The following is a 13,586-nucleotide window of genomic DNA, read 5'->3' as shown; positions in this document are numbered from 1 at the left end:
CAGACACGGGGAGAACGTGCAAACTCCACACAGACAGTCACCTGAGGGTGGAATCAAACCCAGGTCCCTGGTGTTGTGAGGCAGCAGTGCTAATCACTGTGATACCATGCCGCCCCACACAGAGGGTGGTGGTAGAAGGTTGCTGTTCAGACTGGAGCCTATGACCAGCAAGGGTCAATGCTGGGTCCACTTTTATTCATCATTTATGTAAACAATTTGGATGAGAATAGAGGAAGCATGGTTAGTAGGTTTGCAGATGACCAAAATTGGCTGTATCTTCGACAGTAAAGGAAGTTATCTCAGAGAACAATGGAATCTTGATCAACAGGGGTAGTAGGCGGAGGAATGGCAGATGGAGTTTAATTGAGATAAATGAGAGGTGTTGCATTTTGGTAAGGCAAACCAGGGCAGGATTTAGGCAGTTAATGACAGGGCCCTGGGGAGTGTTGTCAAACAGAGTCACCTGGGGGTGAAAGTACATAGTTCCTTGAATGTAGTGTCACAGGTAGACAAGATGGTGAGGAAGGCTTTTGGCACGCTTGCATTCATCAGTCACAGCATTCAGTACAGGAGTTATGTTATGGCTGTACACTTGGAATACTGCGTACAATTCTGGTCACTGTGCTACAAGAAGAATGTTATTAAGCTGGAAAAGGTACAAAAATGGTTTGCAACAATGTTACTGAGACTGGAAGGTTTGACTTAGAAGAACAGGCTTGATAAGCTGGGCTTCTTCCCCAGAGAATCAGAGGCTGAGGGGTGACCTTAAAGAAATTTATAAAATTATGAGGGGCATAGATAAAGTGAATGGCCAATGTCTTTTCCCCAGTGTAGGGGAGTCCAAAACTAGTGGGCACAGGTTTAAGGTGAGAGGCGAAAGATTTAATAAGGGACTTGATGGGCAAAATTCTCACACAGACAGTGGTGCAAGGATGGAATAAGCTGCCAAAGGAAGTGGTGGAGGTTGGCACAATTACAGCATTTAAAAGATATTGGACAGGTACATGGATACGAAAGGTTTAGAGGGAAATGGGCCAAATACAGGCAAATGGGACGAGTTTAACTTAGGAGACCTAGTCAGCATGGGCATGTTGGGCTGAAGGGCCTGCTGTCGTGCCGTATGACTCTATGACGTTCCCACAAAGGGAAATGTCTTTTCAGCAATCATCCTCTCAGAATCTTAATTGTTTTATTAATATTATCTCTTATTCCTCTAAATTTCAATGAATAAAGGCCCAACCTGTTCAATCTTTCCATAAGACAACCCCCATTTCAGGTATCAATCAAGTGAGCCTTCTCTGAAATGCTTCCAATGCTCTTATATCAATTTCTACATGAGTAGAGCAAAACTGGCTCCAAGTCACTCACCGTCCTGACTTGAAAATATGTCACTATTCCTTCAGTGTCACTGAGTCAAAACATTGGAATTCCCTCCCTAATGACCTTGTGGGTCATTGAGTCATAGAGTTATACAGCACAGAAACAGACCCTTCAGTAAAACATGTCTATGCCAACTAGATATCCTAAACTGATCCAGTCCCATTTGCAGCGCTCAGTCTACACAAAACAACTGTAGTCAGTCCTACAGGTGTGGTCTCATCAATGCTCTGTACAACTGTAGGAAAACATTCCTGCTTTTATACTCCATCCAATCCGCTTCCTGTACCTGCTTACGAACTTCATTCAATTCATTTAAGAGGGCCCAAATTGATCTGTAATGCAGAGTTCTGCAATCTTTCTGTTGAGGGAGAAATATGAAACAATGTGTGATGTTTAAAGTGGTGCCATGTAATTTTCATGTTATTTAAGCTTTCCTTTAGTAGATGTCTAGTTCATTTGTCAAACATTTTTCTCAGAGATACATTCCCTAAATACCATTCAAAGGATTGTTTCACCCAATTAAAGATATCTGTGCTCTGTTTTGTACAAGCAAAATAAAACTGAAATGCCTCCGTTTCTTGCTGATTCTTTGAAGGTGAAAATAATTTCCACCCAAATGCATTTCAAGAATAACATGCTGTGCACAGTTAAAATTCAACTCACAGCCCTGAAATTAGGAGTTGAAACCTAGTCGATTTTGGACTAACCTCTTCTTGTACAGTTGAAAATGACTCACTTCCATTCCTGTTCAATGACTCACTTCCTTTCCTGTTCAATGATGTCAACCAATAGATAACCAATAAGTCCAGTATAAGATTGGCAGACTGCCACATACAAACAAGTGGTGCTTGGAAAATTGAATAGATGAGTTGATTGGAAGTTTTTGTACCGTCTCTAATACCTTGCCCCTGCATGTACATTTTCTCCAAGCAGTCTGTCAACCCGTTTGATGCAGCTTCGAATGAAATTTCGGAGGATCTCAAGCCATGGACTCCCATAAGCTGGTGAGCATGTTTAACCACTTCAAGCTCATTTTGAGTGCGTCCCTAAAGTGACTCCTCATCTCCCTGAGAGTTTTCTGTAGCACCTGAGTTCCAGGTACAGCAAATATTTCAGGAGTCTGCTGTCAGGCATATGAACAAGATTGCTAGAGCAGGTTTTCAGTAATTAGGTTGGGCAGATTGTCTGGTCAGAGGCTCCTGCTGTTGAAATAGCTGTTGGACAAGTAGATGCTGGATAGTCATACCACTCTAACTGGTCCACTAACAACTCATCATAACTATTAGGTTTCAGGTAAGAAAATTTCAAGTAGTTTCAAGTAGTTTTAGAGAATGCATTTCAAGAAATTCTAGGCTATCTTTATGAAACGGTTTTATGCCCAATCGGATGAAAAAGATAAAAGGCACAGTTATTAAATGCTTCCAAGTCAAACATTTTACACATTACAGGGGTCTCTGATTAAAGCAACATCCAACTTACAAATACGTGGGCTTACGAACGCAATCCTCATAGTGGGGTGTAAATTTTAAAGGTCCAACATACCAACACTTCCCGTACTTACAAATAGCTCCTTTATTGGTTTAATCCTTTATTTATAGTCCTGTATTGCATACAAAAATTGACTTGTGAATGAGGTCCAGAACAGAATCCATTCATAACCCGGGGCTGCCTGTTAGAGAGAGATAGCAGGAACTGCAAATGCTGGAGAATCTGAGATAACAAGGTGTCGAGTTGGATGAACACAGCAGGCCAAGCAGCATCAGAGGAGCAGGAAGGCTGACATTTCAGGTCGAGCCCCTTCTTCAGAAAATTAGTGGCTTATTGACAAGGACATGTTGGTCCCTTTGTATATTCCACTTTCCAACCTCTTGCTGGTTAAGAGATACTCTATACATACATTTACCCTGTCATAATGAGTCATCATCAACATTGACAACTTGCTGCTTTGTTATTTGTGACTGGCTTTGTTTTAGTTTTTGAATAAACTGGGTGTTTTGAGAAGCTGGTTATAGTTAATGGCATCTGCAGAGAGTGATGAAGGTGTACTCAAGGATTCCAAAAACACTGCTTGCTCCAGTGATTGGTAATACAGTAATGAGCTGCGGCATGATAGAGAGATGGTGCAGAAGCGAAAAAAAAACAGAGACTGAGAGTGTGGAGGAGGAGGGGAGGTGAGCTCACAACAGGAGCATAATCCACCAAGCATCTTCTGGTAGCATTCTTTTAACCTGCTCCTGATTGAAAAGCACTGTCCGGCCATCTGCAATTAACAAAGATGATGCTCACAGAATTCTGCCATCTCTCGGATTGGGTCCTGCAGTCTCAGCACCATGTGGGAATGGCTATGCCAGATGCTGATACCATGACCTCAATGCATTGGGCTCCTTCCAGACTGGAAGAAACATGCAACACATGTTATTGCTATCTCTAATTTGGTTTTTGATTTACCTTTCTGTCAGATATATAAATAATTCCATGATAGTACAGAATGTAAACAAAAAAAATTAGTGATATCAACACCACAGATAGCATGTTGTGTAAAAGGGTGTCCACATGGTCACATTTGTGTCTTGTATCCTAGTCCTGATGAATGCAAGGTAAATAGCTTCAATTTCTTGTCCTTCTTTAGCAGCATTTACGTTTTAGGGATAGCAGAAGCAGTGATGATTAGATATATGGATAGCAGAAGCATTGATGGTTAACTTTCATAATCCTAACGAAAGTGTAACATCATTATTCAAAAATGGATGAAGAGAATGGGGAACTGCAAACCTGTTAGCTTGGCATCTACGAAATAGAAATTGCTAGAATAAATTAGAAAGAATGTGATGTCTGGGCATCAAAAAAACAATGGCAGAGTCAATGTGGGTTTGTGAAAGGGAAACAATGTTTGACAAAGTTGTTGCAGCTTCCTGAGGACATGACTTGTAGTATAGACAAAAGACAACCAGTGGATGTGGCATATTTTGAGTTTCAGAAGGTTTTCAATAAAGTCCCACATACCAGGACCTCAGCCAGTACAGGAAGTGAACCCACAATGTTGATATCAGTCTTGCCAGACAGCTTTCCAGACAACTGATCACTCTCAGGATGGCAGGCTGTTACTAATGGGATAATGCAGGGGTCAGTGGTAGATCCAAAGCTGTTCATAATCTCTATAAATGGCATGGATAGGAAAACCAATTTTTACGTCAAGCTTTTTTAAGCCATATTTGCTGATGACACCCTACTAGTTAGGAATATAAGTTGTGAAGAAGGTGCAAGGAGACTTCAGGAGGACATGGACAGGCCTAAGTGAATGGGCTAGGACATAGCAACTGGAATATTATATAAATAAGTATGAAATCTTTGATCTTGGTAGAAAAAACAATAAAGCAGAATATTTCTGAAGTAGTGGGAGTTTCGGAATGGTGGGTATCCAACAGGGTCTGGGTGTACTTGCCCACGAATCACTGAGATCTAACATGCACGAGCAGCAAGCAATTAGAAAGGCGAACAGTGTGCCAACATTCATTTCAAAGGGGTTTAATTGGAGAAGTGTGAAGGTTTCTTTCTGCAGTTGTGATTTGGAGGTGCCAGTGTTGGACCAGGGTGGAACACCTCAGCGGTCAACAACATTCAGCCTCAGGTCTTCATCACACTATACACTCACGCACACACATACATACACATACTCACTCATTTCTCTCTCTTTCTCACACACACACAACACACACACACACACACGCACTCTCTCTCTCCCTTGCACATAGACACACACGCATACATACACACACACGCATGCATACACTCAATAAATCACTCTCTCTCTCTCCATCACATACAGACACACTCACACACATATACACACACACAAACACACACACACACACACACACACACACACACACACACACACACACAGTCTCTCTTTCTCTCTCACCCTTTCTTTCACCCTGCTCACATACATCTTCTCTCTCCCCACTTCACACACTAGACGCACTCTCTCCCCCTCTCTCACACACACTTTCTAACCTCCTGACACACACAAATACATACACATTCTCCCCCCTCACTCACACTAGACACAGTTTCTCCCCCTCACTCACACACACTTCTCCCCCCCACTTCACTCACAAACTCTCTCTCTGCCACACACACACACATGTAAATCTATAGGGTGAATCTGTATTTGCAGATACATCCTGCTCTGTTTAAAAAGCACACAATTTAAAATCAGTCAGTCAATATGGCATTTTATAAATTCCAATGTGAGAAATAAAACCAGTCTGACTCCAAACTATAACACAAACAGTTTCCAAACAAGGCCTCACACCTAAAATACATTGTCTGATCTAAAATGTCACCTCTTCTTTACACTGATAAAATCTTCAGTTCTCTCGGAACCATAATTTGAAAGGTATTTGGGGATTTATGTACACATATTAATCAATTAAAACCTTCTAACCATTTAAAGATTTAACAGCATCTTAGGTTTGTTTAGTAAATTCTCATCAATGGTCTGAGCATTTGATCTTTTACTTATTAATTCAGTGTCTGATACTACCTCTCTCACTAACACCCAAAGAAGGCTGAAAGCTTCTGTTTTCAAATAAACCAGTTGGACTATAACCTGGTGTCGTGTGCTTTCTGCAGTTGCGCAGAGACTTGGTGATGCCTCACCTGGAGTATCATGTATAGTTTGGTTTCCTTACCGAGGGAAGGATGTACCCCCCCCATTGTCAAAATGAAATGAAGGCTCACCAGATTAATCTCTGCGATGGCAGGTTAAGAAAACTAGGTCTGCATTCTTGAGAGCAAAGAAGAATGGGACGCAACCTAATTGAAACTTGCAAAATCAGCTTGATGTGCTGAATAATTTACTCCTGGTCCAATGTCCTTAACAGGTGTGCAATTCTCTATATTCCTTTCCCTCCAGTTTCTAAATGGTTGATAAATTTCTGACTTCCCAGTTAGCTGGAGCCTTTACAGAATCTTTAGAATTTTGAAAGAGAGCCACGAATATACTCGTTACCTCTACAGTCACTGCAGTAACGCTTTGGAGTACAGTTCATTTGTCTGTGGTTTATCAACCTACACTCCAGTTAACTTGTCAAGAGATACCCTCTTTACTAGTAATTTGTGTCAGTTCCACAGTTTCATATTGCTTGTCTGATATTAGTAAGGGATTTTCTGCATCTATTTTTACCACTTTTCTGGATGGTTACAGCATCAACCACACTCAAGAAACATGAAACCATCAGGATAAAGCAGCTTGCTGGATTGGTACAGCATCCACAAGCATCCACTTCCTCTACTGTGCTCAATAACAGTAGTGTGTAGTATCTACAAGATCCACCAAAGAAATTCAAAAATCCTAAGACACTACTTTCCAAACCCATGACTACTCCTAAGTAGGAGGACAGAGCAGCAGATACATGGGAAGACCATCACCTGCAAGTTCCCCTCCAAGTCACTCACCATCCTGACTTGGAAATATATTGCCAATCCCTCACTGTCACTGGGTCAAAATCCTGGAATTCCCTCCATAATGGCATTGTCAGTCAACCTACAGCACATTCACTGCAACAGTTCAAGAAGGCAGCGCACACCACCACCATTTCAAGGGCACCCTGAGATGGGCAATAAATGCTGGCCAGCCAGTGACACCCAAGCTCCACAAATGAATAATTAAAAAAAACTCCTCGATGAAGACAGGCACAAAACAATTTATTTTGATTTAATTGCTATTTCCCTGTTCTCCACCAGAAATTCTTCCGTGATGGGCCCACAGTTTCTCTAGTTAATCATTTCCTTTTCAAATCTTAGAAAAGGTTTTACAGACCACCTTTATGCTTTTCCTTAACTTGTATTCATATTTTCTTTTTCTCTTGATCCATTTTTGGCCATCCTCTGATGGGTTCTACGTTGCTTACAACCCTCAAGTTCACTATTTATTCTGGTATCCTTATAAGCCACTTCATCTGATCTAAAGGAATCTTTAACTTTTTTATAAGTCCCAGATCACTCACTATTCCCATTGTGCGTTTGTGCCTAAGAGGAAAGTATGCATATCTGTTGTAGACCATTTGTATTTCTTCAAATATGAGCCGTTAAACCTTTTAGTCTTTTAATCACTTCATTTAACCCCATTCGTACTTTAGTAAACTGAGAACGAATCTAAGGAGGAAAAGCCATTTGTCTAAGCAAGTGCATTTTACAAACAGATGGTTTGTAGCTCTGCTAACTTTTGCTTTTGCAGTTGAATCTCATCGCCATTGGATGACTGAATCCAGAGATTTATTGGCATTTCTTTGCACAATATTTCAATTTGTTATGGACTGCTCAAATTTACATAGTACTATGAGGCTTTATTTTTCCTGGAGGGAAAATTAGGTCATTAGTTCCTTTTCCTGTAATATTTGACAGATCGCCAAGAATATTTCTGTGTCTGTCTTTTATGTATTTTCCATTTTTAGGTTTATGTTTAAAAAGTATAACAACTCCTGATGCAAACACCAAGAGCTAGCTTGTCTCGCATTGATGGAGAATGTCTTGAAGATGGGTTGGAATAGCAAAATAGTGGGGTGCACTGTCGAAGCAGTGCTCCAATACATTTTCACCACTGAGGAATTTCATACACAATTGACAAGCCAATTGACATTGTCCTGGCCCGACTTAGAGGCGATTGAGAATCACAGAACAGCTACAGCGTAGATGGAGTCCAGCATGGGCCTGTTTGGGCTAAACAGCCTGTGTCCATGGTGTATATGACTGTATGCCTAATGCCTTTTCCCCTATCTCTTCACACCATGTCCATCCAAATAAGTGGGTGACATTGTGGCTCAGTGGTTAGCTATGTTGCCTTACAGTGCCAATGACCTGGGTTTGATTCTACCCTCCGGCGACAGTGTGTATAGAATTTGCACATTCTCCCTGTGTTGCGTGGTTTTCCTTCCACAGTCCAAAGATGTGTGGATTAGGTGGATTGGCTATGGGAAATGTGGGGTTACAGGGATAGGGTAGGGGCATGGGTCTGGGAAGGATGCTGTTCGGACGGCCAGCGTGGACTCAACAGGCTGAAATGCCTGCTTCCACGCTGGAGGGATTCCATGATTCTAAACAAGCATCCAATACCTCAATTACATCTGATCCCATCATGCCACTGGCATTTGTGCCAATGTTATAGAGAGCTTCTGTCATGAGCGGATGGCAGGGCTCAAGGTGGTGTGCCACGGGAGCTAGAGCCCCAGCTCCCAGAGTTGGGGGGGAAGGGGGCAGGACTGGTGAGTAGGAACGCAGCATCTCATGGTTCAACTGGGATGCGGAGGCTTTCCCCTCCAAATCCAGAGGCCTTTCAGTTGCTTGCTGTGATTTGCATCTTGGAATGCACGCCTCCAACACAACCAACCACAATGAGAATCTGAACATCACCCTTCAAGGGAGCAAGAGTTTAGCACACTATTCAGGACATTTAGTACACAACCTAAATGAGACTGGGAAATTCACACAAGTCTGTTTCATTGTGCTCCAATGAATGTTTGTGGCATCAGGCTCCCAGAGCCTGGTGGGAGATTGAAGATTTAAGACTTTGTGTCTTGACTTATGAGGTGATGAAATTGATGATACTGCTATTGTCATGACTTTGCTGTCCATGGGGGCTTGATGTGCTGTTCTGTTCCCCACATTACAACAGTGAGGACACCAGAACTTCTGAAGGAGTGTAGTCTCACTGGACTCCAAATGCTGACTCTGTTTCTCTCTCCACAGATGCTGCCAGAGCTGCTGAGTTTCTCCAGCAATTTCTGTTTTTGTTTCAGATCTCCAACATCCGCAGTTCCTTGCTTTACTTCACAAGTGCTCTACTGGCTATAAAAACCCACCCTGAAAGGCTCTAAATCAATGCAGGTATGTATCTTTTTTTAATTCACAAATAATTTGTTCTTGCTTTGGGGAAATGACAATTCCAAGCGAATTTCTGTATCGGAGTAATATGAAGAATTGAAGAATAATGGATACGTGATTCAGTTTCATATTAGCTGTTGAAACTACCATTTGCGTATGGTCTGAGCTGTACAGTCCTCACAACAGTGCTCAGTCTCTGAAACTTTCATTCATTTCTCTCGCAGTGATTGTTTGTTAACTGGGGCCAAAGCTAGTCAAACTCAACCGCAATTTTGTACTTTCCTCTAACAACACGGATACCTAGGCAGCGAAATGTAGAATTATAAAGCAGCCATCTCCCAAGGTGAGATTCCTGTTCAATTGTTCTTGTGGATCGATGATTCAAGTCGCCCATCTAAGAAAACGATTAGCAGTTTAGTTTTAAATATCTAACGGTATTAACATCACTCTGCCGGCTTTGCTGCCTTTATGAGCTAGATCAGGAGTAAAAAAAAACATCGATTTTCATTTTGTGGGCGAGTTGTTTTAAACACACTGTTAACTGTCCTTAAAGGCAGCTCGCCATTCTATCGTTTTATCCAACAAAATGTAACGCGGCGCTTCCAAATATTCAGTGCTGACACAAAGGGTGATCAAAGTTCCCCTAATAGATCGGCATCGATAACGGGCTATTTTAAAACTTTTGGAGCGATTGAATATAAACTGCAGCGGAAAAGATAGACTGAATGCTGTTTGCAATCTTCAAAGTGAGCTATTTCGTCTCCGTCCCCCCTCCTCTTCAGAATTAATTAGTTCCTGGTCCCAAGCAAATGTTACTTTCATATTCCCCAATGTAAACAAGATCCTCCCAAAACTATCCGCGCTACATTTCAACAGCAAAACTCTCTCTCACCTGCCTGAAGAATAAATGAAAGCCAGCTTCCTCGCACTTATTTTATTGTTTTCGGGTGCAGCGAGAGTTCAGGAGAGAAGAGGAGACTGAGGGATATGTTGGGAAACACATACAACTTTGCCTTACCCTGCCGTGCCTCGGAAACAGCAGTAGACCCCCGCCATCAGCTGTCAGCAACAGTTCGGGCCCTCAGTCCATCTTCACCGGGGCTGTAATCTTTCAACCGGGTGCGCAAAGTGACCACACGCCTGGGCTCAGAACACGTTCTGTCAGCTCAGAGCTCTGTCCTCTTTCCTAAACCCACGCGATGATGAGCAAGCATCAGTACTGCACGCTGTCATCAAACTGGACTCACTCCACACAAGTAAATACAGCCATGACCTTCCCTCCCCCCACCCCCCACCCCGACCACCAGCCCTTCCTCCTAACCCCCCCCCCTCCTATCATATCTAACAACCCACACATGTTTACTGCCTGACATTGCCCTTATCTATCCAGTCAATGTATTTCCCTCATTTTTTTTAGCTAAATTGCCCGTAGTGTCTTTACCAGCCCTGAATAGATAGAAAGCTGCACGCAGTGTCAACAGGACTGTCACACTCACTCACGGAACCATCCCAGTTTTTTTTTTAATTTTAAGACAAACACACATACGTTTAAAAAGTGAATTCAATTACAAAACGCAAACCACTGACGATGATAGAAATCTGAGATAAAAACAGAAAATCGTGGGAATACTCAGCACGTCTGGCAGCATCTCTGAACGGAGACTTGAAATATCACTTGAAACAGGGAGTCGACGGCATAGGGGTATTATTGCTGGACTGTTAATCCAGAGACCCAGGTAATGTTCCTCGGTTTGAATCCTGCCACTGAAAATGGTGGAATTTGAATTCAATTTTTAAAAATTGTGGAATTGAGAATGTGATGATGATCACAAGGCCATTGTCGATTGTTGGGGAAAAAACCCATCTGGTTCATTAATGCCCTTTAGGGAAAGGAAACTGCCATCCTTACCTGGTCTGGCCTACATGTGACTCCAGACAACGTGGTGGACTCAGTTGCCCTTTGAGCAACGAGGGTTGGGCAATAAATGCTGACATAGCCAACGATGCCCTCCTACACTGAATGATTTTTTTAAAAAAACCATAACATTCAGGAGCTGGAAAGTGGGACTAGTGTAGATTTAATATAACTTAGTACAAACTCAATGGGCCAAACACTGTCTTCTGTACTGTATGATTCTGAGTAGTGATAAGGTTTTACTTTGATGACATCTTCGGGTCTGATGAAAGGTCATTGACCTGAAACTTTAACTGAGTTTCTAAGCTGCTGAGTATTTACAGTCTTTTGTTTTATTTTTATTAAAGATATCATTCCCCCAACATGCAGAATGAATGCGGTTTACAAACTACCATGCAATGACTGCCACAAACATTACATCGGACAGACAAGAAGGACACTAGCCATCAGAATATATGAACATCAGCTAGCAGCAAAACGGCACCACAAACCCGTCTTAATATCTGGACATTCAGACAACGAAGGCCATCAGTTTAACTGGGACAAGGTAACCATAGTAGCCCAAGCCAAACATAGACATGCACAGGAATTCCTAGAGGCATGGTTCTCAATCCATAATGCAACCAACAAACACATAGAATTGGACCCCATAAACAAACCCGTACAGATCAAAACTGGAAATGATGCTACTCGCCATAAAGGACCAAACAGTATAAATTCCAAGCAGTGTAGAATAACATCGCTTCATCGGAGGCTCCACTGATGATGTCACCGAGTATGTTGATGAAACGTCTGAATGAAAACAAGCCAGCTTGGCGAGCAAGTCAACAACCTCATCCGCAACCCGAGCTACAGATCTTTGCCAAAGCATTGAATTTCATTTTTTTTGTTGCATTCATTATGTTTTGTATTTCCAAATGAAGCACTTTTCTCTGTTATTTTCATACTAAATGAAAAAAAGTCAAAAAGATACATTAGACCTGCAAACTGTGATGCCAGTTACTTCTTTGTACCAGGGAACTTTTGAGGATAATTTTATATTTGCAATCCTTCAGGCTTTTCTTCTCAATAAGCCTGGGCTGGTGATGTTTTGGGTAGATTTGTAAAGGCAGCATTAAGAACCAGTCATATAGTCTGGGACTGGACTTAACATCTTGTTCAGAGGATTCCCTTAATCTCAAGACACTATTAAACTAACTGGTTTCTTAAAGCAACTTGCATCCTGTCTTGCACCAAGTTCAATTTACCCATTATTCTAATACTCCACACTGACTACATATCCAAAAATCTTAAAGTAGAATCCCTACAGTGTAGAAGCAAGCCATTTGGCCCATCGAGTCTACACCACCCCACCAAAGAGCATCCCACCCAGACCCACTCCCTAAAATTTCCCACCCTAGACACTATGGGCAATTTGGAATGATCAACCCACTTAACCTGTACATTTTTGGACTGTGGGAGGAAACACACACAGACACAGGGAGAATGTGCAAACTCCACACAGACAGTTGCCCAAGGGTAGAATCAAATCCAGGTCCCTGGCGCTGTGAGGCAGCTATGCTAACCACTGAGCCACAGTTGTGATGACTTATTTAAGTCTCACTTTCAATTTTGCATCCCTCCATGACCTCACGCCTCCCTACCTCTATAATATCTTCCATCTGTACAATGAGGGAGTCCAGAGGAGGTTTACAAGAATGGTCCCAGGGATGAGGGGTTCTTCATATGAGGAGTGGTTGAGGACTCTGGTTCTGTACTTGATGGAGTTTAGAAGGATGAGGGAACATACTGAGAGGCCTGGACAGAGTGGACATGGAGAAGATGTTTCCACTAGTAGGAGAGACTAGGACCTGAGGGTACAGTGTGAACACATGAGAACTGAGATGAGGAGGAATTTCTCCAGCCAGAAGGTGGTGAATCTGAGGAACTCAATTGCTGCAGAGGGCTGTGTAGACCAACTCATTGAGTGTATTTAAGACTGAGATAGATAGGTTCTTGTTTGTAAGGAGTTCAAAAGTTACAGGGAGAAGGTAGGAGAATCCAATTGAAAAGCTTATCAGCCATGATCGAAGGGTGGAACAGACATGATGGGTTGAATGACCTAATTCTGTGTCTATTCCTTGTGGTCTAATCCACCAGGATCTCTGCGCTCCTACAATTCTAGACTCCTGCATGTCCCAAATTTTCATTGCTCCCTCACAAATCACCATGCCTTCCCAGCCCAGTTCTTCCCCTCCCCCCACTGCATCACAAAACCAGCCCAGCTCGTCCCCTCCCCCCAGTGCATCCCAAAACCAGCCCAGCCCGATCTGCCTCCCTAACCTGTTCTTCCTCTCACCCATCCCTTCCTCCCACCTCAAGCCGCATCTCCATTTCCTACCTACCACCTCATCCCGCCTCCTTGACC

General features: G+C 42.4%; 1 protein-coding gene and 1 long non-coding RNA gene across 3 annotated transcripts in view; both read right to left on the bottom strand.

Annotated features, from left to right (window-relative positions):
• Window positions 1–13,586, bottom strand: part of zgc:66433 (uncharacterized protein LOC321250 homolog) — a 176,765-nt gene that overhangs the window by 130,200 nt on the left and 32,979 nt on the right. The window contains exon 1 of one of the 2 annotated variants that reach the window (XM_048544802.2): window positions 10,283–10,529. The exons of the other annotated variant lie outside the window; for it this stretch is intronic. Within the exon in view, the coding sequence (XP_048400759.2) occupies window positions 10,283–10,320 (38 nt within the window). The 5' untranslated portion in view covers window positions 10,321–10,529. Of the gene's footprint in view, window positions 1–10,282; window positions 10,530–13,586 lie in introns of those variants that run through there. 2 annotated transcript variants of the gene reach the window in all.
• On the bottom strand, window positions 9,263–10,259 carry LOC125458948 (uncharacterized). Its single transcript, XR_007248928.2, has 2 exons — window positions 10,157–10,259; window positions 9,263–9,658 (listed from the first exon to the last, which is right to left on the bottom strand). It is a non-coding gene; the product is annotated as an uncharacterized LOC125458948 (long non-coding RNA).

Source organism: Stegostoma tigrinum, chromosome 15 (assembly GCF_030684315.1).
Source record: "Stegostoma tigrinum isolate sSteTig4 chromosome 15, sSteTig4.hap1, whole genome shotgun sequence".
In the NCBI taxonomy this organism is placed as follows: Eukaryota; Metazoa; Chordata; class Chondrichthyes; order Orectolobiformes; family Stegostomatidae; genus Stegostoma; species Stegostoma tigrinum.
The sequence above is the reverse complement of the archived record's forward strand: the minus strand, read 5'-3'. Positions and strand labels throughout refer to the sequence as shown.